At 39.6% G+C, this 27,485-nt stretch overlaps 1 protein-coding gene across 1 annotated transcript; it reads right to left on the bottom strand.

Moving 5' to 3' along the window:
• Positions 1–866: 866 nt before the first annotated feature.
• PLA2G15 (phospholipase A2 group XV) lies at positions 867–19,117 on the bottom strand. The gene is made up of 6 exons (XM_021535249.3): positions 18,846–19,117; positions 11,347–11,503; positions 9,850–9,968; positions 8,362–8,460; positions 7,788–8,012; positions 867–5,052 (listed from the first exon to the last, which is right to left on the bottom strand). Exons 1-6 carry the CDS (start codon positions 18,982–18,984, stop codon positions 4,541–4,543), a joined length of 1,251 nt encoding a protein of 416 aa, XP_021390924.3. The 5' UTR covers positions 18,985–19,117; the 3' UTR covers positions 867–4,540.
• Between the last annotated feature and the right edge of the window lie 8,368 nt (positions 19,118–27,485).

Genomic DNA, 27,485 nt, shown 5'->3' with positions numbered 1-27,485 from the left:
TGTTATTTGGAGGTTGCACAAGCTGTGCTAAGTCCAGTGTTCCATCTATGCTCCAGCATTAGACCCCACACGTGTCTCTCTCATGGCTTTCCACCACTCTGCCAGGTCTGTTATCATCTGTCCTCTTCCCTGTGCTCTCAGCCTTCCCAGCTTCTTGCAAGAACTGGCACATGTCTTCAGTGCAGGACCTTCCCCATATTAACAGGGAGCTGGAAGAAGGCATCATTCCCCTTTTTCCTGCAATCATATGGGGTCACAAGCCTTGAGGCAGGCATCAATGAGATCTGTACTGGGACAGATGTTCAAATAGTGCATCTAGGGCACAGAGAGGAACAGCAGTCACTAACACTCTACTGTTATTACAGTCAATACCACGTTAGAAAAACCCCACATGTTCACAGAATCACTGCCTAGAATTACAGTCTCTTAAGAGCCACAATGCACTATTTCTAATTGGAAAAAAGATTGTTTCATGCAACTATAAAACTGTATGGTCATCATGCATGGGTTTGTGGATCCATTTGGAAACCAACACTAGAAAGGCAACTGCAGGCATTTAAAACACTTCACAACTGAGGAACTGATTTCAAAATAATTACCTGAATTATAATGCATCCTGAGAACTTGTTTTTTAACACAAGCAAGTAAAATGCAAAAAGAAATTGAGTAGCCTCACTCACACCTCCATAAATTCAAGAACAATTAAGAGTGAACTCCAAATGTACCACAAGACAGTAGGTGCATTTGGGAGGTTAAGCAAGAATTACTTTGAGATATGCCAACCATCTCTAAGGACGAAAAACAGCACCCAATTTTCATTTCTTCTGAGAACTGAGACAGCACATTATTCACAATAGGACACAATCTCTATTAGATCAACTTTATTATATTATCAAATTTGACAATAAAATATTCAAAATCTATTGAACACATTTATACACAAGAACATATAAAAGGCCAGGCCTCAGAATAGGTTCTGTACAAAATACTGGTTAGTGTAGAGCAGCAAAGTCATTGCCAAACATTCCCTGAATTTAAGAGGGCCTTGAACACACTGTGCTCCAAGAATTACCTTAATACCAAATATTCCTTCCTTTGGTCTGCAAATCCTTTGCAATTATTGCTAGTTATTGAAGCTTTCTGCTTTTATACAAATCACATAGTGACTCTGAACCTCTTCAGAAATACTACAAGGATAGCTGAAAGCTTCTTCAGCATTTTCTTTACAAGTTGCCAAAAATAAGAAACACATTTGGTCCTCAAGACTAGTTTTGGTTTCCGAAAATATCCTGGAAGAATAAAACCAAGTAAAAAATATGGAAGGAGACACATAATTAATGCTTTAGGTACAAAAAAGATATTATTAGTGAATTCTGACTTCAGCTGTGCAGTGTGGCAAAGCACCTGAGTTAATCCTCTTATCAAAGTGCAACATTCTCATTAGAGTTTTTTCAGACCTCTCTCCCCACAGGAAGGAGACAGCTCAGTGCCCGTGGCTGCAGCAGGTCTGACAGCAATGCTCACTGCTGCCCTGCACAGGATCTGGGGCAGAGAGCAGCCACTCCTCACACACAGTGCAGGGCTTCCACTTCAGCAACAGGAATAATGCATTCACTTCTCAGCGAGAACTGCATCCCAGCCTGCAAGAAACTGCAAATGAAAGGGCTGCTAATCATTTGCTAGGGGGAAAAAAGACCCCACACTTTCTGGACATAAAACTACAGCCTGCAGATGCACCACAAGCAATCAAAGAGCACCAGAGGTACTGTTCTTGCTCTCACACAGTACTTAGGACTCAGGGACACACATTTCTTGACAACAGTACAACAAGGCTTTACAGTGACAAACAACAGAACAAACAAATAAAAGCCTTGAAAAACCCTCAGCTTCATTTTACCACATTAACTATCACAAGGCTTGCCTACTAACAGAAAACTGGTTTAGAAATCTTCAGGTTAAAAGATACAGCCAGCCAATCTCCAACGCAGTACTAGGTTGCCAAAATTAGAAAAGAATAAAAAATTTGTGCCTTTTTCCTCTTTTGGGTCACAAAAATTGTATTTGAAAAGTACTAAAGAAAAGAAGAGCAAAAAGGACAAGCATTTCTTGAACCATGTATATTGGAACTTCACAAAAAAACCCTGCAGCTAAATTCTTGCTATGAGACTGAAAATGCTATTGATTAATAAGGGTAAGGATCCAAATGAATCTTACAAACATTCTCCAGATCAGGTTAAGAATTGTTTACCTACATTGCTTTGTCATTTTTCAGCCCTTGATGTCTATGTTGATATCCTGCAATACAGCCTCCAGCTCCACTCAGTCCAGTGCTTATTAACAGACATTCTCCTTCAGCAAGAAATAGATTGTGATTTTATGTTTTCTGTAATTTATTCAAATAGCCATTGATTCAAAAATTGAGTCAGACCAAGGAAGAGCTCTATCATCTTCGAGCAATCTTGGAACACAAGCCTGAAGCTTATCCAGCTGACAAGCCCTGCATAAAATAAATCATATGGCTAAAGGGCAATTTTCTCAAGATGGGTTGGGGGCTTTTTCTCCCCCTCGTTGTTGTTGTAGAGCTTCTTCTTTTGGGGGAATTGGTTGTTTAGGTTGATTGGTGTTGGTTTTTTGTTTTTGGTTTTTTTTTTTTTTCATTTCAGCAGTTACACATTGCAAAGGCTCAGTACTTAGGAAAAGTCCAGGCAATTTTGCTGCTGGACTGTAGGGTACTGGGCAAGTGAGGACAAGATTAATGATCCATTTTAAAAATCAGGAAAATGTCTACACTCCCTCAACATAAGCATTAGGAAAAAATACAGAGGGGGAAATAAAGCTACATAAGAAAGTTAAAATTTAGTAAAATAATTAGCTTGTTGATGACCCTAGTTCAAATTGTTTTGAATTAACAAGAGATTTCTGAATTAAAACTAAAGTCTTAAAACTACCTCCTGTTCCATTGTACAATATCAATAGTTCAAGCCCATCAGTTCTACAGCTCTTATTGATACATCCAGTGGCAGAAAACATTTTAGGCATGCTACCAAAATAGTTAAAACTTTAGCCTTTAGACATATTCAGTTTCTTAAGTAATTAATCCTTAATAGTTCAATGAGTTTCTGCAACTCTTAAAAATAATTTTCTTGGAGAACCTAGCATTTTGAAAGCATTCAAAGCTGTATTTTTAGAAAACTAAGTGCTGTCTAACTGGGTGACTGGTTTTAAAGCAAGCAAGAAAGAATTTTTGCATATAACTATTTCTCCAACAGGACTTCTGTAATCAAAGTGGTAAATATGATGGCCTTTAGGCCAGCACTTCTGTGGAGGTCGGAGGTGAAATTACTATTTGAACATTGAGTAGAACAACACCGTAGGAAATTGCAAAACTGCATGTTCAGCAATTTATAGAAACATTTAAGGAACCATGTGTCCCAACTTCTTCAAACAGCAAAAATGAAACTTGTAATCTATGGAAAATTACTTTTAGTCCTAAAGCAAAAAATTTCTTTTCAGTGGAATGCAATGTTGATCTAATCACTGCTTAGTCAGGCAAGTGGATCAGAGCCAAAGGATTCGACTGAGAACAAGGTTTATACTCCATACTGGCTTTCATTCCCCACTCCATTTCAGAAGTTCACTTTTCTTTAAATACTGCCCACCATCCATTATCATTTCCCCTACAGGAAGTCATTTTCCACCCAGAAATGCAATTCTATACCTTTCAGATTGTTTGCCAGTATTCAATTAGCTTTGATTGATGTGCTACTCCACAATAACTGTGCTACAGTTATTACAAGCACCAACCACAGTGTAGCCTCATTCCCTCATTGAGAAGTAAAGCACAGGCTGAGAATTCCTCAGACTCCAGACTGTATGTGATCAGGTAATCTAGAAGTTGATGAGCAACCATTTCCTCTTTCTAAAATAACTCAGTAGGGCACCTAATAAAGAAGCTTCAAGTACTTCACACATCTATCTTTTTTTCCCCCACTGTCTGTAATAAATAAAGTCTGGATTACAACAATGGTAGCACAGTTCCAGGCAGACCTCTTCCCTATTTTACCTAGTAGATATGCACATTTATAAACTAATCCAATGGGAACTGTGGATCAGAATATGCTTGCTGTGTTTGTCAAATTGTTAATACCATTCCTTTGGGCATTCAAAATTTCCATCCTTCCTAGCCTTCCACTCCAAACCTGCAAAGACCACACAGAGGAACTCTGGGATCCATACTACATGTGGTATGTGCAAGGGAGCGCACAATCTCCAAATGAAAGTCTGTATGACCATTGGACACAACACCAGAGGCACCAAAATGCATATTTGACAAAATCTTCAGAATGTGAAAATACCATGAAGCATGATGAACACAAATCAGAGACGAACAATCATTTAGAATACCAAGCAACTTGAAAACAACCTTTTAAAAAAGCAAAATAAATAATTCAAATATCTAAATATCAAGGGATTAAAAGGCATTTCCCCATATTTAAGGGAAGGCATCACAGGTGAGGCAATAACTATCAACACAAGGTTATCACAAATCAAAGAGCAGCTTTTTCACATAGGAGATAGTAGTATCATTGGACAGCATTTCAATGTGCTCATTTCCTGAAAGCTCGAACATCACCACTTCCTGTTTTTGCCTGTCCACCCACTTTCTACACTGCAAGGCACTCTGTAAGTTCACTGTTCCATCCCCATCGCTGTAGAAAATCTTGGGCTCTCTGTCAGGAAAGCTTTCATAGTGGAAGGAGTCGGGGGTTTCCACGCCAGTGCCGTAGAGGCAGTGGATGCGCACCCCGGGCGGGGTCATGCCGTACACCAGGGGCTCCGTGTCCTGCCTCATCAGCCAGCCGTCCTCAAAGTCAATGTCCCTGTAGAACTTCCAGTAATCCCGGAGCGTGTAGTTAGCTGTGGGTGTGCTCACAAACACCTTGTCTGGAGGCCACGTGTAGTTGTAGGGGAGCAACCAATTTGTGGAAACTGCTGATCTCTGCTGGTCTCTGATCTTGAGTGAACTGATGACAGGGATTCTGTTGTTGTCACCTTAAAGAAAAAAGTGGAATTTCATTATCCGTAAAGCAAGACATCAATCTTAATCAGCACCAATTACTAGCACTCATGGTGATAACATGAATAATAAGTTTGTTCCCCTGGCTTACAGTGACAGTTTGAAAAGTTTTTCTTGTTTATGATTGTCTCGTAAATTAACTTCTGCAAACTGACTTTTAATAACTTCCAAGATCTAAATATGAGTTGATGAATTACTGAAATAAATGCCTTTAACACATCAATAAGGGATAATTTATATGCACCTTTCTGCATGTTTTAACAATTGTTCTTCCATCTTCACAAAAGCTGCTTTTTAAAAAAAAAAAAAAAAACAAGAAAAAAAACCACAACAAAACCCTGAGACAAAGATGAGTTTATATTCCTTGTTTTCATTATCACAGTGGCTGTTACACCTCAATTCTTCTTCCAGCTGAACTTTGAATTTTATTTTCCGTTATTTCCAGGTGGTTACAGCATGTAGTGGTCCAGGTCAACCATCCTATAAAAACTGAAATGCTGCAACTGAAACCACTATTCCTGAAAAATATACTTTGGTGCTCTTTCAATTCCATGGGGTGGCACTATTGCTTCAGCAAGGCACAGTAAAGCCATCTTTAGGAGGACTATATTGAGACATTGCTAGTCTGAAACAGATAAAGAAAACTCAAATGCACAGCCAGAATCACAAAGGTCCTGAAAAACGGGTCTCATGATACTGTGTGGTGTAACAACTTCACTGTGCATTCTCACCACTAATGTGCTGAACACTGCTTGGCAGTTTTCAGCAAAGGAAGCCCAAGTTCTGAACTGAACAATGAAAGGAATGTGTACAAGATTTATTTCCAGCAGAATAATCAAACACAGAACCTGGCTATCCCAGCCTTCTCTTACAGCACTGTTTCTAAGTGCTTCTCAAATCCTTTACTTTTCTTCTAAGTGAAGAAGTACAGGACGGCCAATACCACATTTAAGTCAGCAGACAATATCAAAACATTAGATGCAAGGAAGACACTTAACATTTCAACCTTTCAACAGAAACAAACCACTGTGAGCTTTGTGTCTTTGCCCACTGCAATGGGATCCAGCAAAGCTCATGTACAAGTAGCTGAAAGTATCACAGAAATCTCCAGAAAACAATTCCACCTGTGTACTGTTTACCACTTTGATAACACAGCTGGGGATTTGACATGAAGTTCCTGCTATCATGTGTTATAAACAGGAATGGGAGCAGAAAGATTGCGTTCATACAGTGCCTTGCCTTTCCTCTTGAAATGCAGTATTTTCCTTTAAAGCAACAATTCTTCAGCATACTAACTCTGATAACTTTAGAAACTCTTAAATAGACTAATGCAGTCTAAGGGCTGATGGTGGTGCTTTACCATGGTGGATATTTGAGACAAAGAGTTTAAACCTGTACATTCTGATACTATGTTTGCCCATGTAACTTTCCCATATGATTGTTAAATTTCTGCTCAAAAACATGGAAGTTTAGTACAACAGATACACAGGTAAAAATATGACTGACTTAATTTTAGTAGAAATTTAGCTATTCATTATGCATTAGTAGAATTAGCCCCTTTGCTTGAGATGCATTAGAAAGCATAGACAAGGTATAAAGCTCAAAAGTTTAAGCCAACAGAGATATGGGACTATGGAATTTTATATAATAGTATAATTTTATGAAGGTGATATTAACATTGTTCACTTCTTGCCATTTCTGTAATGGCAAGCAAATATGTCAGACAAAGCCTGTGGGAAAAGGGAAATAAATTTTTACAGTGACATTTCAACAGTTTTAACAATGTGTAAATTGGGTGTTTGTATTGAGTCAAATTTTCTAATTAGTAATGGAGCAGTGCACTGCTGCTCAGAATCAAATGCCTTTGCTAAGCAAAGTATTCTTTGCTTTGACCATGCATGGCTGACTCTCACTGTGTGTTTTGCATTTTGATGAAGTCAAATTTATGTCAGCTTTGATTAGGAAGAAGACAGTGGATATCCAAAGCTAACAGGTCAGAAACAAACTCCAAAACCAAGCCAGAAACATTGAGAACTAAATGTCAAAGCACATGATGTAATTATGGTATCACATGATGGGTAAGTGAACATTTTCCATCAGTCACTTTCAGTTACTTAGTGAAATACATTATGCTGCTTTATTCAATTTTTTTATATTTTAGTCTCTGGCATATTCAGTGTGCAAAACCCAAGACCTCAAAGATTCACTTTCCTAATCTGTAGAGTTACAGTTTTCACCTGACATTTACACAGTGGACACCAGTTCCCCACCATCTCTACAAACTTCCTTTAATGTTAACTTCAAGCAGCTGTGTTATCTTTAATCAAAGGAAACTACTGAATGCTCTGGAGTCCTTGGTAGCATTGCCATACTGATCAGAGAGCAATCAGGCTGGCGGCAGAAGGGACAGAAAAAGAAGGGTTCAGGCCAAACAGCAAACAACACAACAATCTGCTCAAAAGAGGTCAGGAGAGGTCAAGAAGGGAGAAAGCTCCTTGTTACAGGATGTGAGAAATCTAAGTCCACCCCCACAAATATGACTGGTAACAGTTAGGTTACAAGGCTTGAAACATCAAGTTGTTATTGCTTACAAAAAAGTATTTTTTCCTTCATGGTACCTTAAACCCTCATCCTGCAGTCTTAGAGTCAAGAGTCTCGTTAGCATTGTGCACTACACACACAGCGCAGGGCAAAGCCTCCAGGCACCTACCTGAAGCCAGCACACGGAGAGTTTTGGCCACTCCTCCCCACGGAGCACCCAGTGACACATAATCCTTGATGTACTTGTCCTTCCAATCCTGAGGCTGGCGGTTCAGGAAGTAGAGGGTGTACATATTGCCCATACTGTGGGCAATCAGGACAACAGGGCTTCCATATTGCTCATACAGTAACTCTATCATCTTGCGAAGTGCCACAAAATAGTCTTTATTCTCATCTAAAAAATACAGATTACACAGTGACAATGATTAATTGTGAATGCTGGGCTTAAAAAAAAAAATAAGCTTTTAAATCGTGGTGTTGAACTGTCTACAGAAATAATTATGCAGACCTTAGGAATTTTGTGTGCAAATGCTTTAACGAAATGGGTTTTTTCTGCTGTTTTGTTCTGGTTTTAAGCAAGTTTAAAGTAGCAAGTTTTTTAAAGAAGAAAAAAAAAAATGAAACCACAACACTGAGCTTACATTGCACCCAGGAGTACCCAGGCCCCATGAAATAAAAAAAAATGACGTTATTTGCTGGCTAGGAGAGTTAAAATTTTGTTAAAATAATAGTATATTATTTACTTGGTGCCTTTCTCCAGTCATAAGGTGCTCCTCTTACATCTTCATCACGTTTGTAGCCCCAATCTACTAAACTCTGCACCAACATATAAAAGTAACTTCCTGTAAATATCAGATAAGAGAGAAACAGAAGAGTAACAAGGTTAGCAGCTGTCAGACACTACTGCAAAACAAAGTTCCAGAGGCAGTATCTGTGACACCACATGTACACATTAAACCTGCAGTTTGCCTGTAACAATCTAGAAAGCTGCATGCACATTAAACAAAATGAGTCATGCTCACTATCCCCCAAAATTGAGAGACTATCACTATCAAAACTTCTTACTAGATGGCTGACATCTCAAACATTTCGGCAGCCAAATGTAGTACATGCAAAGGAAAGTTTACCCTTGAACTGCAACATAATAATTTTTGAAGGGTTTTCATCAGTCATAGCTTTTATTGATTGCAAATGAACAACAGGTAGGGAGTAACAGTTGGCCTGGACTTCACCAACATTTATTCTTGTACCCCAGGGCAGAACTCTGGAAACTACCCCAAAACTATTTTTTTATCCCTGGGGTAATGGACTATAAAGCTTTAATAGCAAAAAGGGAAACAGACTGTCAATTGCAGACTGACTATTGAAAGATGCTACTTAATGCAAGGTTTGACACTGGAAATTTAAGTGTTACCAGGACTAAATGCATCCAGTAACTGTGTCAGAACAGTCTACTGAACATCAGAGACATATTTAAGTTTTAAGCAGAACTTCATTTGTTAGTCTTGAATGTTTCTCATACAGTCCCTCAAGTGGAGAATTGAATCATAGCTCTGTTCTAGGTGTAAGAGTGACCTAGTGCAGATCATTAAGCACATCACTGCCCTTAAAGAACAGATCCATGCTATGAATCATGTCAAGATCAGTGCATTACTGACTATTCAACTCATCCAGTCTTCATCCACAGCAAACAACAACTCACAAAAGCTTATCAAACTCAGTGTTTTCTGAAATATGACTTCTACGAAAGCACCAAACAAAAAGCAGAAATTTGCAGCACAAATGCAATTATATAGTTATTCTGACACCAGCAAAATACAAGGAGCTACACATTGTGGTACCATATCTCCCAATCCATTAACCCATTCCTAAAGCCAAAGAATATCTTACTCAGAACTTGTGCTTTTATTTCAGTTTTGATTGTCAAGCTTCTGTCACTGAATTTTCTACTCAACCCATCTCAATTTCAGAAAGCATCTGTCCTTAATATGCCTACTCAGATTTCATCCACCAAACTTAGATTTGACACAACACTAAATAACATTGAATCTTCTTGTCTCAATCTATCAGGCCACACAACAAATGAAACAATACAATGCAATGAAAACTCTTAAAAGCCAAGTGAGCTCACAGAACTGTAATTTGAAAACACATTCCAGAAGCTTGTTGCATAAAGACAAACTAGAAAAACCCTCCAATGACAAAGCACTCCAGACACAGCCTGTACATACCAACGCTCCTTTTGCTTGGGTCAAGAAATTCCAAGGAAAATGTCTGCCCAAACCCTGGGACTCTGATATCCACTCCATCTGGTGGCTCTGTAATCTTACTTGTTCGATTATATACCAACCTGGGGAGGAAGGGAAGAAAAACAATTAAACAAAGCATGAAACATGTTTTATTGCCACACGACAGCCCTCAATTACACTGGGCCTTATATTCTGAGTGCAGTACAAGAACTTTAAGTGCTGTTACTCAGAAGGAGGAAAAAGCCCAACCCAAGCAGACATTGTCAGAGTACTCTCATGGCTAAGAGATTATACTGTGCAAACAATTACTTTAATTACTTCAATGTTTCATGTGCAGAATCTAAGACTTTTTGTCTCTCTAAAACTGAATATATGGAAGTGTGACTGAACTTCACCTTTCAAATATAAGCTACTTTACATAGTTCTACACCATTTGACTTTGCATCAAGACACAAAATGGAAAAAACTTATAAAGAGGATAGTAATGTGGCAGTAGGATAGAAAATACCTATTAAATCAGACATAGAAAATATTAACCTACCTAAAAAAATAATTTCTACTTAACTAGAAACACCCCTATGAGCATAAGGGAATACTTTATTTCCTGATCAATAACAACTAGCACCTCAGGAAACATACTGAGGTATTGAGTGTTGTGTAAATATTTTTCAGATCACCTTAGGATGTGAAGAATCTGGAGCATTGAGTCAGGAATTTATTTCTTTAATCGTCCCTATCATTATAGTTGAGGGTTGGTTTGTTTTTAGTACCATATCAATACAATTGCCATTTCTCAATGCAAGTTTTTGCACCTAGATAGAATCTAAACTGATGCACAAATCTCTTAACAAAAATCTCTCTAATCCATAAGGCACAGGGCAAGACAAAGCAGACTGCTTTACAACAGCTCAGTACATTCATAAAAGAGCAACATGCCAACACAATAGCTTTAAATTGTACCAGCTAATTATTTATTGTTTTCATGCATATATTTATATTGTTTTTACAGGAATATTAATAAAGTAGATTGAATTATGAAATAGCATTAAAGCTTTAAATTAGGCAATTTTTAAAACCAAAATATTTCAGGTGGAATTTCCTTTGCATCAGTTTCTGCCCATTTCCTCTTGTCCTATTGCTTGGCAAAAAAAAAAAAAGAAAAAAAAAAAAGAATAGAAAACCTCCTCCTTGAGATAAGGCCATAGAGGTGTCTAACAAGTGCTCAAACCTACACTGAGTCAGTGGTAGAAGAGAAAGTGGAAGAAACTAAGAGAGCCTCTGCTCCTCATCAGCAATTACAGCTACTTCAGATGAAACAGAGCTACACCTTCAGACCCATCCTGTCAGCCTAGCCAGCAGAATTCCAAGTCATTCCTCTCACTGGTCTTGAATTGGAAAAGGAATTTAAAGGAACATGTCATTCTGCATGCCCGTCTAAGGAAAGGATGTAATTGCAAAGAGCAACATTTCTGATCTTACCTGATATTATCAATCCAACAGTCAATGATGACAGGCAGCAGCAATTCTAGATTCAGCCAGAGTGTAAAGTAACTGTCTGTCTTCTTAGAGCAGAGATAGTGCACCACTGATGGCTTATCTAACTTTGCTTCCAATTGATTACCCAAGTCCCCTGGAACTGAAAAATAAAAAGAGGCGAGAGAGATATAAAAAGGAGACAGTTAATTAAAGCATATAACATTTTCTATTGCAGTATACACAGCTAAATACTGTAGCCCTTATGTGCATTATCACTGCACCCAGAGACACCATCAGGTTTTGTAATTGGAGAAAAAATACTACATAAGAAGGTACTACATATACATTTTCCATTGAAAATATTTCTATATTTTTAAAGCTGAGAAATTAACATGTAGAATGATTCTTGATTAACAGCTCCTAACTTCAAAGAGCGGACTATAAAGGAACATGTGAGGCCATGGGTATGAAAAAAAAAAAGATTGTCTAGGACATTACCAAACGTATCTGTTTTTTTCAAGTACAAACTGAATCTTTACGAAAGAAATTTTTTTCCAAAGCATCACAACTGCACAACTTTCTTCTCTTTAAACAGCTGCCTGCAAACTACCAATTTGATAGAAATGTAAAAAGTAAAAGACTGATTTATATTACTTCTTCACATAAGACCAGACTTTCACAACACAAGACATGACTGGCTAACAATGTAAAAATGCAATTTCAGATCTTTTACATTCAGGTTTTGGCAACTTTTTTTCCTTTGGATCCCTTACATGAGTAAGATGTGGTAGAAAGGGTCTTGGGTATTTGCACCTTCTTAAGGCATATACTACATGTCAGTATTCCTTTAACTAAGGTTTATTCTTCATTATTTTTTAAACCCTAGATGGAAAATATTTTCTCAAATTAGAATTAGTCTTAAACAAATACTAACAATTTTCAGCACCACGTTTCCAGAGAAACTTCTTACGTTCTGTTATGTTTAGTAATTTTTTCCTCAAGAACCAGAGAGACAAAAACATACCAGGAACTGAAAAGTTTTTCTGTATTAAAAAAATTTAGAAGTTAGACACTTCTTAAGGGTTCCCTCCACTCCTTTCAGGTCCACAAAGCCCCCTTTTTAGGGTGTGCTTGTCAATGTTTAGTTTTGAAGTTTTTTAATGCAGGTCTACCCGTACATTTGTTCCCCCTATTCCCCAGTAAACTGCACAATCAAATCAGTTTGAGTTCTACAATACACCGATACTTAGCAATGGTTTAAGGAAGGAGCTAATATCTTTTAGCAGAATGCCTAATTTAAGTGGAAAACCAGATGTGCTTTTAGAAAAGAAGTTATTGCAGAACTGAAAAAGGCCAAAACTTCAGATAACCACACTCTTACAACCTCCAACCACAGTAGGTTATTCCCCATGAGATGTACCTCAGGATTTCTGTATTAACTACCTCTACTTTCTCATTAGATTTTCAGGAGCTTTATTTTTGTCACCTTAAGTGAAATGTTAAGAGGCCCAGTAGCTGACCATGGTTTATTTTAGGTAATATTTCAAGGACTCTGATATACTGGAAAGCATAGTAAGGGAGATTACAGCATTGCATCACACCCTAGAAAGTTTACTGAAGTTCAGTCTTGTAACCTCGCAAAAATCCTACTGTGTAATTGCTCAGAAAACTAAGGCAACAACTTGTTCCAGTCTCGTGCCTCTGCTGTATCAGTGCTTTTAATTGGAAAAGGAACAGAACGTAATTCTATTTATATCAATCTTTCATGACTGGCCAGTTTCAGCAGCAGACCTGCCAAGGACATAACAGGTTGATTTTGTCTTCAGTTTCAATGCAAAACAAAGAAGAGTGACATTTTGTTCTAGTCTGGAATCTCACTTCCTTGGGTAAAAATAAAGTTCTTCCAGCAAAGATACCCTCCAAAGTCTTAGACAAACATTTGGGGTATTAGAGTTTGGAGAACTTGCTGAGGTTTCCAAACTGAACCAAATCAATCACAAGCACTCCTGCTCAGAGTAGGGCAAACTCACAGCTGAAGAAGTTTCAGATTATAATCAAGATACATCTATCAACAAAGCACTGAAAACAGGATACTGTACAAAGTCTCACTTGGACTTAATGGAATGATCATAGATTAACTGCAACTTTCATTTAGTTAAGATATTTTATCTTCAAGCTTCTCTGCTCCTGTGTCCAACTCAGGACACGAGATGAGAAACATGACATACTGATTTTACTCAAGGGATGATAAGAAACAAGATGAAAAATTGCAATTTCTTCAATTCTAAACAAAAGATAAAGGACAAGTTCTACCTGTGCAAAGATAAATACTGTAGCTAAAAATTAAATTCTCGCATACAAGTATGATGCATGTTTGTTTGTAAAGCAGGGATTAACAAAAATGTTTTTGTCATGTTGACATTTAAATGTTAACAGTGAAGCTGCTAATCACTATCACTCACACACTGGGGCATTTTTATTTTCTAAAGTATACTTTGCAAACTGAAGATGCTTTGTGATGAACCTATAGGAAACAAAATACAAAGTTTTAGTTTTGAGATTATAGAAAAAAACACGCAAGATCTTCAGCCTTCAACCTGACCAGTTTAACAGTGTTAATGATTTACATTTTGGCTGGAGAACTACTTAGTGGTTTTTTATAAGTAACAGGTTAAAAAATATTACACTGAAGATTAATTCTGTAGGATAAGGGCATAGCTTTCTAAATTTTCTGGTGGAATTTGGAAGCAGTGATGGAATTTGAAAGCAGTAGAAAAACATGTTTCCCTTTGCTTTCAGACCATACAGAGGATGGACCTGCAGGCAGAGCAATCTGTATGCAATTTTTCTCCTCCTCCTCTCATCTACCAATATGTGCACTTTCTAAACCTTTTTTCTTTTAAAGTTCTAAAAGTTCTGTTTAAAGGCTGCACACTGACTCCAAAATAACTTGTTTGAAGTTCTGCAAAATATATCAGCACTAGTTAAGACCGGATGTCCAAGACAAAATCTTAAACAGTACCCTGCTTCCCTAATTTGCAGCTGTGTAATTCCTCTGTCAATTTCAGAGCTGCAAACATTTGGAAAAATTCGATTTCTTATTCAGCAGAGAAAAGTATTTCCATAAGAAACTTGGTGTTCTATCAGTTTGGTATATTTGGTGTTCTAGCAGTTCTAGTACATCCTCCTCACAAAGATGCTAACCCCAACAAAACTCACTCTAATACATCAATAAGCCAAATTCACTTCCAATATTCATAGTATCCCTAGCTAATTTTTTGGTCTCATATGTCCTGACAAAACCAGTAGATCTCCCTCTGAGATGTGTTTTTATATTATTAAACTGCATAGAAAAGCTGATTAGAAATATCTAATTGGAGTTTAAGAGAGGTAACAGACTGTGAATTGCAGTAATTAGCTTTAGGATACATTCCTACTCCTGCCTATCACTATCCTTAAGTCTAAATGACAGATTCACAGTTCCCACTAAGAGACAATAAGAAAATTGCACCTCAAAAGTGACTTGCCTTAAGACTGACTGCTCAGATAACAAAGATCATTCAACAAATGTCCAAATATGAGGATCCTAAGGAAAAAAAAAAGGTATCTATTTAATAACAGGGCGGGGAGCTAGGATATTTTTTCATGTGGGAAAAAGAAAAAAGAAGGCTAGCAGTTGATATTTTTTTACTACTTTTATCTGAAATGCAAATGCCTTTGGGTATTTATCAACTATTGTAACATTTTAACCAGCATTATTTCCTCAAATAACTGTCATCATTTTGGTTCTATAAATTAGTCTTACTTCAAAATGAAGCAACTTTACAGGAAAATTAATTTTAAACTCTGACTACAGGTCTTTGAGAACATCTTGAAGCAGCTCATACACTCCATGGACTTCCACAGAAAAGGCCTTGTTTAAAATTAGGAACAAGAAAGCAAACAACATCTCACATGATACTTCCAGATACCTTGGATCACATGAGGCATAAACATTTAAATCACTCCTGACATCGAGCCAGCTGACCATACAAACATACACAGCTCAATTAGCAGTCAGCAGGAATTCACAGGCACAGCTCCTTTGCATGTAAATCAATTATTAACAAACTTCATTTAGGTGTCTTTCTAGAAAACTTTAGCCAAGTACCTAACAAATTGTTTGCAGAAGGTATCAGAACATTGATATAGTTATTGTGTTGTGTCAGCTCTAAAAGGTAAAGAGTTCAGTGTATCTGACACTGATCTTATAAGGGTGGGTTACTAGCTCCAAAAATGCCTAAGACACGAGATAGTATGCAGTGATTATTGATGGACTAAATCAGAGAATGAAGGAGGAAGAACAGCCACAAAAACTACTTGCCACAAACATTAAAGACAAGCCTGTTTAACATCACCAAACTGATAAGTGTAAAAACTTATAGTACATCTAAATATAAAGCAGATTTGCAGAAGCAATTGCACAGAATATATGCAATATACATTTTTAGTAGATCAGAAGCATTCGGTGGGTTATTTTGGTTCTTAAAGGAGATTTTTCTGTATGATTACATCATCCTGGCTAAATAGAAAACATTTTTTAAAAGGCATAAAAGTAAGTCAGTATCATAATTAGTCTTCTTTTCCCCCAAAACACTTGGGAAAAGAAACTGAGACAATCACCTTAGGTTTTAATGAGAACTGTGCCTTATATCAGGCCTTCAAGCAGGCTCTATAAGTAAGGTTTTGACTTTCACCTGTTTCTTCTTCTTCTCCAATGTTACTATTATATAAATATACCTCACTGCTTTTTGATTTAAATCTCAGAAAACTGAGCAGTTGCACTGCAGTATTTTGCTGTCAGTTACTACCCATGAGAATTTGGTCCCTGGTGTTGCTCCCTTGGTATGAGTGAACACGAGCTCCAGGCAGAGTGGCCCCGGCTACTAAAGCACCTCGAGGGTGCACAGACCAGGTTAAAGCAGCCTAATCCAAGCCATGTGGTGCCACTCTCCACGTTCTTTGTGCCAGCTCCTCCATTAAAATAATTCAACTACAAAATTAATCACTTCTTCCTCATCAGGTTATTTCCTCATGCTTTAGCAAGACAAAGGACTCCACAAAGTGGCCAAAAAATAGGTACCAGGAAAGCTGGGTGAGGACCAAGGAACTGCTAGACTGGCACAGCTGCTCCACAGAACCACCTGAGCCGGTTGGGGCTCTCCAAATCTGAGAGCTGTTGCTATCACAACTTTGGCCAAGAGTTACAAGGCTGTATTGACGCTCAGCTCTTTTCAGATGTGAGATTCCTCGAAGCACCAGTTTTGTCAGTACCTGGGCAGCAGAACAGAAGTTACCCACATATAAGCAACACTCCATATTTTGCAAGATTCTGCTCTAGTTCCCCTCTGTTACTTGGGTAAGCATAGATTGCAACTGCAAAGTGGGGTCATTACACAAAAGGTTTGAGAGCAAGCTACACGGGGTCTTGTGACCATCCCTGGTCCAAAACATTTCTGAAGTGATCACTATGTTGACAACATTCCTTTAAACAGCATTTCTTCTTCCTTTACTCCTTAAGATCAGGTGGCCATCCTGCCACACACAGAGTATGACAAAACTTAATTCCCCTTTCTACTGAGGCGTGTTAACCTCCAAACAGATCAAGAGTGTGTTTTGATCATGAGCACCTGTTTACTATAAGATAAAAATTTATTTAAAAACTGACCTTACATGAGAAATTAGGAGTCTAGATGCCAGTCTGATAAATCAGGAAGATCAACTCTGTATTTCCACCTCATATGGGCTCTGAAGTCATCTCAGGCTTGTACAATGCAGACTTACAGCTCTAAATCTTTTTCATTTGTGTACCCAGGTGATGTGGGTTTTTCTCCCTTCCCCCAAAAACCTGTGTTAAGCCAGCACTTAGAATGTTTCCCTAAATGATTCTAATAAGCCCTTCCACCATCCTCATCGGAGCAATTCCTAAAAAGCTTATTTTAACATGTCACACATGCAAGAAGCATGAGGCCTGGGCAGCAAAAAATCCAGCAAATTCTAAAATACAGAGACTGACTAGAACACTAAGAGATACAAGTTCTGCAGCATCTGATGAAAATTCACTGTAACAGCAAGAAAGGCTGTTGTAAAACACTCCGGATGAACGTGTGCTCGGCCACACACTATTTACCAGAATGTCTCTTCAGGAAATGTAGGTCAGCCACAGTTCTTAAAACCATCCTTAGGGAACATATATACTTACAGCAGATCCATCAGTAGTAAATCCACACTCCTACAATCAGTAACCCTTTCTGCCAGTTGCTTTTAAACCTTTGATTCCTTCCCAGATAGAGTTCAATGTTAGAGCAGCAACTAAAACATCTCTGTCATCAGGAAGCTTGCACTGGAGCAAGTGCCAAGGCCCTGGCAGCACTACAGAGTGGAAAGATGGCATAAAAGATTGTTTCTAGCCTCCTCAGACAGAATTCAAAGAACTTTTCCTGTTTCAACTCCTGCCTCTTAGGACACCCTTCTGCAGTTTCTACTTCCAAACCACAGCCTGTCATTCAGTTCAGAGGCCTGTTAAGAACTGTGGATTTGTACACACTGTACCCTGAGATAACATTTTTTAATATGCTCTGGTAGAATTTACCCTTCTAAGTCAGAAGTTTGTAACAGTAGTAACAAAGCCACCATCAGAGCCTAAATTATTATCAGGAAATGGAGACTGAACTGAACAACATGGCACTTTCCCCAACTTCTCAGTTTTTCTTCCCCCATTACATCAAGATATATCAACAATAAGAACATGAGCATGCTGAATATATTCACTGGACTGGCTACTGACATTACTGTCACCAAATGCACTTGCTGTCTTAGAATGCTTAAGAATTACAGTTTCAGTAGACAAGTTATTGAAACATTTAAAATTTATTTACATCTTATTACGAATGGATACAAAAAAGCACCTAACAAATACTACTTATTATCTATTATATTAATATTAACTGCATATTCATCATAAACTATTCTGTGTTAACAGGTGAAACCACAGGCCAGCAACAAATACTCATTTTTCCTATTACATGATGAAGTGATTGTTTTTTTCTTTTTTTTTTTAATTTGGCAATTCGACTGCTGGAACACCCAATCACTCCTCTTTCCACGAATCATTCCAACCTCTTTCACAAAAGGTTCATAGAGAGGAAAGTGCTAAGCAGGGATGCTCTGGTGTTACTTAAAGAGCTCGAAGCGTATTAAAGCGAGCCTTGTCTGTGCCCCGGCCGCTGCCAGGCCAAGGCAGCCCCAGCCCCGACCCGCCGCCGCTGGCCGGGCCGGGGCCGCCGCCCGGTGCGGGCTCTGACCCCGCGGAGCCGGGCGCTGCTCCCCGCGGCCGTGCCGAGCCCGCAGCGCCCCGGGCCCCCGCCCGCCCCGCCGGGGGTGGGTAACGGGGCCGACGGGCTCGGCTCGGCTCGGCTCGGCCCGGCCCCGCAGCGCCCGCCCCGCCGCCCCCCGGCTCTTACCCAGCACCACGGGCGGCCCCGCGGGCCGGCGGCGCGGCGCGCTCCCGCCGCCGGGGCACAGCAGCAGCAGCAGCAGGAGGCTGAGGAAGGAGCTCCGCACGGAGCGCGGGAGGAGCCTGGCGCCGGCCGGCAGGAACATCGCCCCTGCGCATAACCCCGGGGCCAGGAGCCGCCACCGCTGCGCCGGGGCTGCCGCGGCCCGGCCGGAGTGCGGCCCCGCCGCCCGGCACGGCCAGAAAAGGGCACGGCCAGAAAAGGGCCCGCCCGCCCCGCGGGCCCGCCCCCGCCGCGTCACCGCCTAGCGCGGAGGGCCGGGGCGGCCCCGGCTGTGGCAGCTCGGCCCCGCCGAAAGCCCCGTCAGTGCGGCGGCCCCGGCCGTGGCAGCTCGGCCCCGGCCGTGGCAGCTCGGCCCCGGCCCTGGGAGCTCGGTCCCCGCCGAAAGCCCCGTCAGTGCGGCGGCCCCGGCCGTGGCAGCTCGGTCCCCGCCGAAAGCCCCGTCAGTGCGGCGGCCCCGGCCGCAGGCACAGGCAGCTGCCCCGGACAGGTAGGGACAGCTGTCCCCCGTTCTGCTGGGGCCAGCAGAAAGCTCTGAGGGAGACGCGCTGAGGGAGGAGAGCGTTCGTCTCTCATTATGTCTAGAGTAGTTTGGTCCTGCTAAATTCTAACAGCGAAGTAATGGGCGTTTGCTGCAAAACATATCTAAAAATAAGTAGCACGTAAGGGGTTGAAAGCCAAAGTGCTTGGAAGAGATGGGAATTCTGGTGTTGCACGGTCAAAGGACTGGGCATCTGATAGAGAAGCTCACGGGTGTATCTGCACTTCAGGCAACACCCAGCTAACCTGCAAGCTAATTGGTACAGAGGATCCCTGGGATCAGGCGTTTGGCAATACTGAGAGGAAAAAAATCATTAGACCTTTATACATGTAACAAGAACAGGCAGTCCTGTAATTACAGTAATTTGGAACCAGAAGTGTTATAAGCCTTTGTGTTGCAGCAATACCAGTTAGTAGGGGCTACGTGCTCTGTTTGGTGTGCAGGTCATTTGATGGGTGTCTGCCTGTGGAGAGGAACAAGGAAGGGTATCCACAGAAGCAGAAATTAAATAGAGAAAAAAATGGCACTTGGAACTAATGTAATCACATCTCATGAGCAGTAATGATTGTGCTGATGGGCCAGACAAGGTTTCCTTGATTCAGTCATATCTGTGACTCCTTCTGTGGAAATACAGTTTCAGAGCAATTCATGCTCAGAATGAAGCTATTTCTGAAAAGGTTATTTTGCAGCAGGAGCACTGCACTGTCTACTTCACAGCTTTCTACATCCCTCAGGGGGACTACCAATTTTCATAAATATTCCTACCTTGAATGGTTAATACACGAGCATGAACAATGTCACAAGTGAAGATGTGACAGAAAGACAAATAGAATTTCTGGCCTCGCTGAATTCAGTATTCAACAACTTCTGTAATTCCTGGAGAGAGACATGTCAGAGATCTTTGTGTGAAGGCAGAATCTGGTAAATCAGATACACAGCCTACTGAAAGGACTTTAGAAAAACTGCATTGTCTTGGCATTAACATGGAAGGAGAAGGATGTAGCTTACTCCTTAAGTAAGAAAATAAAAAAACAAATATTCAAGGAAGGTAAGGCTAAGTCTAAATCTAGACTTGCCTTTATTCTAGGCAGCAGCCACACCTTGTATGTTTATATCCAACAAACTCAAAAGACAAAGTGCTTAGTCACCATACAAGTGTTGACATGAAATTACCTCCTACTAAGACAAACTACAGGGTGTGCAAGTGTGACTGACTAAAACATTGCAACAGAGAACCTCGTGTAGGAATTAAAAGTTACAAAATGCAGCAAAAGACCTTATGGGAGGGTAAAACATTATTTAAAGGAATGGCTGTGTCTGAAATCAGTTTTCTCTCATACTCAAAAGCCCCAAAATGCACATGTCCAAATAGCCTGGCTGAGATCACTTGTGCTATGAAACAAGGTTCGAGGAATGACGCCTGTCAAGCCCTCTGCATCTTGTGGGTTCCCTTGGGTGGTACCAGAGCATCATCCTGGGACCGATTTTCTGTGCCGAGCTGTAGGCCTCTAAGGGCTCTGGCCTTTTGGGCTCCATGTACACTTTGCATTTGTCAGCATTTACAAGTGCTCCTAGTGATTATCACATATGTATCACTTCTGTAACCATTGCCTCATTGATTCTACTCAAGATGTCTTCAAACCAATCTTAATGTTTCCTTTGCAAATCTCTGTGATGTTTTGACAGCTGGGAACCTCTTCGCACTTAGTTAAAATGCTCCCCATCTAATTATGTCCCAGGAAAAGCCTTCAAAGCACATAATAGCTATTCCTGCAAGCCCAGGCTCTTCAGATAACAGTCTTTCAGCCGATAAATAAAGTAGCATTTGTTAGTTATTTCTTTTATCTTTGTCTCCTTTTGTGAGATCATGACCATTTGCATCTAAACACAAAGTGCATTAAGCTCTTTGCCTTTGTAAGGTTTAAATATGCACAGTAAATTTCTGTTTTCGCACTGAGTGCCTGGTCCTATTGTCACTCACCCCAACAAACCCAGGAACCTGGACACGCGGCATTGCTTTCCAGCTGATGATACCCTGCTATTAATTGAGTCAGTGTAATTATTTCCAAGGGCTGCTTTGTTAGAAGAGCAATCCGGCTCTTTCTCCACAGAGAATGACTTGACAACAGGGCATTTGTAGATTAACAGCAGTTCAGGAACATGACCATCTGTAGCCACACAGAAATCTACCTGTCATCATCCAAGGCAGATTCAAAGAATAACAGAACCAACTACACATCTGAACTGCCAGTAAAATGCCAGCCAGCTCATTATTTTGTGAAATACATTCTGTATCCTGCTTTCTTCACATGTTTTGTGTCCAAAGTTGGTTAGAAATGAAAAATGAAGTTGTTACAGTTAAATTACTGATAAAAAGAGGACTGCATCCTTTTCACTTATGTATGAAGTAAAAAAAAAAAAAATCATTATCCATACTTCAGAAGCCAGTTTGTTACCACTGTAGATTTTTTTCTCATGTGCATAATCCATCTTCTAAGAAAATATTCTTTACTTCTTCCAAAAAACCCACACAAGACAAATAAACCATATTAAATGCCAGAAACGACAGTGTCAGTAGCATTATCTTTGTTTAAGTCTCTTTGAGGGCTTGCACTCTTGACAAAGACCATTAATTGGATATGAGTTTGCACACTGCTTATTTAAGAGAAACAATCCTTTTCAGAAATCTACTGTTTGCTTAAATGTCTTTTATTTGGTTGAACGGAATTCTCTGTTTGCCTCTGATCCTTGCCATTGAAGTGGTGTTTGTATTGGCTCAAATACCCTCAAACACGACTGTGCTGACTTACACACACAAATAGAAGACAGCCAGTTTCAAAGAGAGATGTGAAGACAACCAAAAGTGTTGTGAGGAATTTGCTCTGTCCTTGCAGCTCAGTGCAGTAGCGCAGTCCCAGGACTCAACCTGACATGCATTTGGACTGAGGCTGCAAAGACAATTCTTCCGTACACCTCCCTGCTTCCTCAGTGCTTCACATCCACTTCCATATTGTTCCCCATGGTGCTGCTCAGTAGCATTAGGACAGTAAACAAAGCTTGTATTCCTCATTCTCTTTCAGGCTAAATTTGGTTACAGTGTCAAAAAGGGACTGGAAAAAAGGGAAGAGAGTACTTGAGTTGAGGGAGTACTGAAATGCAGACTTACATAACCATCAACCCACAAACTCAGAGCCAAGGCAGGGTAACCACAATTAACAGACTAACAGCCACTGTCATCTCTCCTATCTTCAAACCTTTAATCCATATAATAGAGATCATATTACTTCTTTGACTCATGTTTTGCTAAAGCAAATAAATTTGTCCGTGTAAACTATCCATGTAATATAGCTTCATAGTAAATTGTGAGGATTTAATTACTAATACTTGGAATTTCAGAAATCCTGCTCAAAGAAAATTTTGTTGGAATCTTCAAGTGAGAAATTTTTAGCAAGAATGCACAAAGTTAACTAATGGGACTTTTACTCAAGATTTACTCAGAGTTGGTATTCTGTGTTGGACCACTGATAAATTTTGAAATTGGAGCTAGGCAATATATGGAATTTTAAAAATAATTTAAAAATAAGAGGTGGCATGGGAAGATGAAATGGGGAGATACAATTTTGTGTAGGATGAATATATGAGGAAAAGTGTTGAAAATATAATCCAGTTGTGATGAAAACTGAGTAGGTTGAACCCTCAGGCACAGTTTATGTCTTGCACAAGTTCCCACAAAGTACAACAACTTCCCAGCACATTGCGAGAGTGGTAGAACCTGACACCTTTTACTCTGCAGAGAAACTTGGGCCCTTTGAGGTAGAAAGCTGACAAGGTGGTTTAATCTGCAGACAAGGTACTTTTTTCTGTGAGGAAGTGATTTGGAGAAAAAGCAGAATTTGGTATGCTGTTTTTGTAAGGCTTAACAAATCTGAGTGTGGTTAGAGAGGGCACAGTGACACGAGTCAAGCAGCAGCATTTCAGGATGTTAGTCCACATGTAATGGAAAAGCAAGAGGCCACTGCTTAATAATAATTTCAGTGTTTCATCCAGTGTCAGACCTGTTTGGTATCCCAGCTGGACACAGTGTCAGGAAAGTCAAAAGGAAATACAGGCCTTAGGAAATCTGCTAGCTCAGAGCTACTTCTGAAGAGACACAACACTGCTGCTACTGAATCCAATGAATTAGTGACAAAAGTAAATCCATCTCTGGAAACACAAGTGTGTCCAGAAGAACTGAAACTGCTGTCAATAATTTAGTCATGTATCGAAGGGGATGCAGGTCTTTGTCTAGTCTCTGTAAGGTTTCACTCACTTATTTTCAGTGCTAAAATTTTCAACACTGAGGGATGGAAAACCATCTGACCCTGATCACATATCAGGGAGAGACTTCCCTTCAGCCTATAAGAAACAATCTGAGAGTTCCTCTTTAGCTGGTGCATTAAAAAAATGAGAGTTCACCTGAGTTTAAAGGATATGTAAAGATTTTTTTCTTCAGTTGTGTCTCTGGCCCTGAAATGCTTATGCAATCCCACTAAACGATGCATCTGTAAAGCAAATATCATCTTAGATATGAAGATGTAATGTCCGTAGACAGTGCATTTATTTTATGTCTTTTAAGTCCAGATTACCACATTAAAAAGTAGATATTAATAGGAAAACTCACTACACTTAAAAACTGAATAGAACAAACCCACATTTTGCCAAAGTTTCTTGATTAACATTAAAACCAAACAAAATTAACAAGATTAACAAAAATAGTTGTTAAGATCTGTGTTTCAACTGCCACTGAATGCAAAAAGAAATGCCTGATCTGCTGTTGGGCTGGTACCATGTTCTAAAGGCATAGGTAGGCTACAAGTGCACAGACACTTACTGTCCCATCCTTTGGACAGATTAAGTTAAAAAGTATTGCTTGATGATTCCTGTGAAGACAGAGTTCTCTCCTGGACTGAGTGACACAGGTAGCTGGGAACAGTTAATCATGGGGAAATGGCTGAATCAGCAGCATCATGAGTAGCATCATGTGAGGCTCTGTCAAACATGTCAGTGCAAAAATACAGTTATAGGGAAATTAAGGTTGGAAGGGACTTTTGAAGGCCATTGTGTTAATCCTCATGTTCAAATATGATCAAATTTGGATCAGGACAATTATTTTGATAGTTCTGTTGGGCAAATAAGTGAATATAAAATGAAAAGTCTAATCAAATTCCACCATTTCTTTTAATACATTCCTAATAATAAGAATGAATAAAGGACAATTCAAACAGGCTGCAGTGGAATGACCTGTCATGTTTTAACCTGCATAATGATATTTTAGAGGCACTTGTGGACATATTAGAAAGGGAAAGCTTGCCAAAGGCTATCTGGGCATTCTACTTTGAGAAGATGGATTTATTGGATTATTTTTTTTAATTAGTATGCTAAAGATAGCTTGAGATGTTGTAAATATTGTTGCCATGCTACACTGACAATAGACTTACACTCATAAGAGTTTCTTCATGGTATGGGGAAATTACTTTGGTTATCAGTGCTTGGCAGCTGGATGTGAAGCTGCTCAGATTACAAGCCAAAGCAGCAGTAAAAAATGGGTACTGCTATCGTGTGACGTGAAAACAAATTTTCTGCTGAAAGCAAGAAATACATGAATGTTCCTGTAAAAGGTTATGCCATTATGAGGCAATTTCAACTCTTCTACTTGGACCTCATTCTAACATAACTTGTGAGAATGATTCTGCTCCTTGTGTGCTGCAAAGATGCACTGATTAACTGCAGAGAGCATTCTCTCAAAGCTGATCTCTTACTCTGTTTTATTGGATATTTACTCATTTTGGGAATCTGCTAGACAGTACTGATATTTTTCTGTTGTGTTTACACAAGGTGCTTGTTCTCAGATAACACAGGAAGACTAATAGTGTTTAAAATATGAATTCTTTATAAATGTGTGGTTATAAAATCTGGTTTTATATCCTTTACAATTGTCTTTTTTATATCTGTATAAACTTTTACAGAAGTTAGTATTACATGATGACAACAACCTAGGAAATCTCTTATAATTTATAAATTATAAATTGAACCTAACACCGTTCAAAACCTCAATCAAAGGACTAGAACATGGATAAAGTTTTGACTGGATTTGTGATTTGTCATGCCAAGGGCAATCCCTAGTAATTTCATCAATGGATACCCATCAGCAGTGTCTACCAAGAGTCTTAGCCATATTTTCTGTACTAAGTTGTCTGTTTTCCACTCACTAAGAGATCCCAGAATGTGCCAAAAACCTGTGTATCAGGGAGTATTGCACGTAGCAAACCCCACTGGGCCCATGTGAGGTACCTGCAGCTAACCCTGAGGGGAGCCAGGGGCTTCAGTGACACCATGATCAGATATCACAGGCCTTGGTGAACAGTCACAAACTCAAAAGAAGGGGAAAACAGCAATCATGAGAGAAAGAGGAGTCACATATTTGCTGTGTGAGAAAAGGTGTTAAAGAGATACCATTCAATGGAGGATTAAATGCTTCCCATGCAGCCAGACATAACAAGACATAAAGCTACCTAGGAAAAAGTAACAGGTGCAATTAAAGCTGCCTTTCATGCAGAACCAAATAATGGCAATTTTAGATTATACTTGACTTCTAGTAGTTTAAGCACAGAATAGGACACACAGCAGAGATACAAAGCCCTACCAGTCAGGGGATAATCTATGGTTTAAGGATTACAAGGTAATTGCATCCCATGAGGATTTCTATGATTGTGAAGCAGCTGGAGTAGATGAAAGAAGAATGACACAGTGACCTTTGGACCAAAGTCTTCTAAATCTTAGAGCACAGACTGGCATTGAGAAAGACAAAAGCTAATTATTATTTTTGTGCTTTGAATGTAAACTAAAATAATCCCCAATTAGAAAAAAAAAAAATACATGTTTGAGTGCAGTGTGGCCAGCCCTGTTACACTGCAGGGGGGTGAGACAGACTAGAGATGAGCTTTGACCTCTGTATGTCTTGATTTCTTTCATTTTCCCTCATCATCACACTATGGTTTAATTGAGCTATTGAATTTCAGAACTAGTCTGTTCCTCTGTCTGAACAAAACAAAAAATACCTGAAAGAAGAGACAATGAGAAGAATGAAGGGATGATGACGATTTCTTTACTGGGTATAGGAAGGTGTATAGGTATATTCATGTATGTAAGAATTCTTCAGTCTGCAGCTAAGCAATGAGTGACAGATGTAGGCTTTAATCAAGGAAAGACTGTGGAAAGGATGAACACGGGTGTTCACTGTTTTTCCAACAGATGAACTGTGGGGAGCCAACAGGAAAACAGCAAAGAAACAAAAGCAGGTGGTTCTTCACACAGCATGGGTAAAAGCTGCAGTGCTAGTTCACTGGAGTTCAAGGATAGGCTTAGGAAGTCTACTGAATAAATGTCCACAAAGCTTTATTAAACACACAGAAACCATCCCTGGTCCAAGAAACTCCTCAGCTGTGATTGACTGAATGCCAGATAATGTATAGGACAAGTATAGACACACATGGCTTGTTCTTACATTCTTCTCTAAACACCTGCTTGTGGATGCTACCAGAGACAATGTACTGGGCTAAAAGTACTTTTTGATCTGACTCAACACTAGAACATAAAAAATAAGTCTGCCAAAAACCAGATCATACTATTAGGCTCAAGAGTCAAATACAGGAAAAGTAAGACATCAGATTATTTTAGAATCTATTAGCTTTACATTCTATTAAATTCCATAAATAGATATATGTTTTAACCAACAAAATGGTACTACTGTTGTAATCCTCAGGGAAATGGTTCCCCACCCCACCCCCCCCAGAGACCCCTGTAGCTGTAACCATGTTAATTTAACCCTCCCTTCCTTTCTTGACCTAATTGGCTGAGAGCCAATTATCTTTTCCTGAGCAGGAGTCTAGATGAAGGCCCTGTTCTTCCTTGTTCACTCTCTTTCTCCCCTAGAAACCTTTGAGAATAAATGTCTTGAACTACACTGGGGGTTAGAGCCTCTTTTGGAGTCTTTTGCCTTGCCCCTG

This window comes from Lonchura striata, chromosome 11 (genome assembly GCF_050655825.1).
Source record: "Lonchura striata isolate lonStrDom1 chromosome 11, ASM5065582v1, whole genome shotgun sequence".
Taxonomy (NCBI): domain Eukaryota; kingdom Metazoa; phylum Chordata; class Aves; order Passeriformes; family Estrildidae; genus Lonchura; species Lonchura striata.
This window is presented reverse-complemented; position numbering and strand designations above follow the sequence as displayed.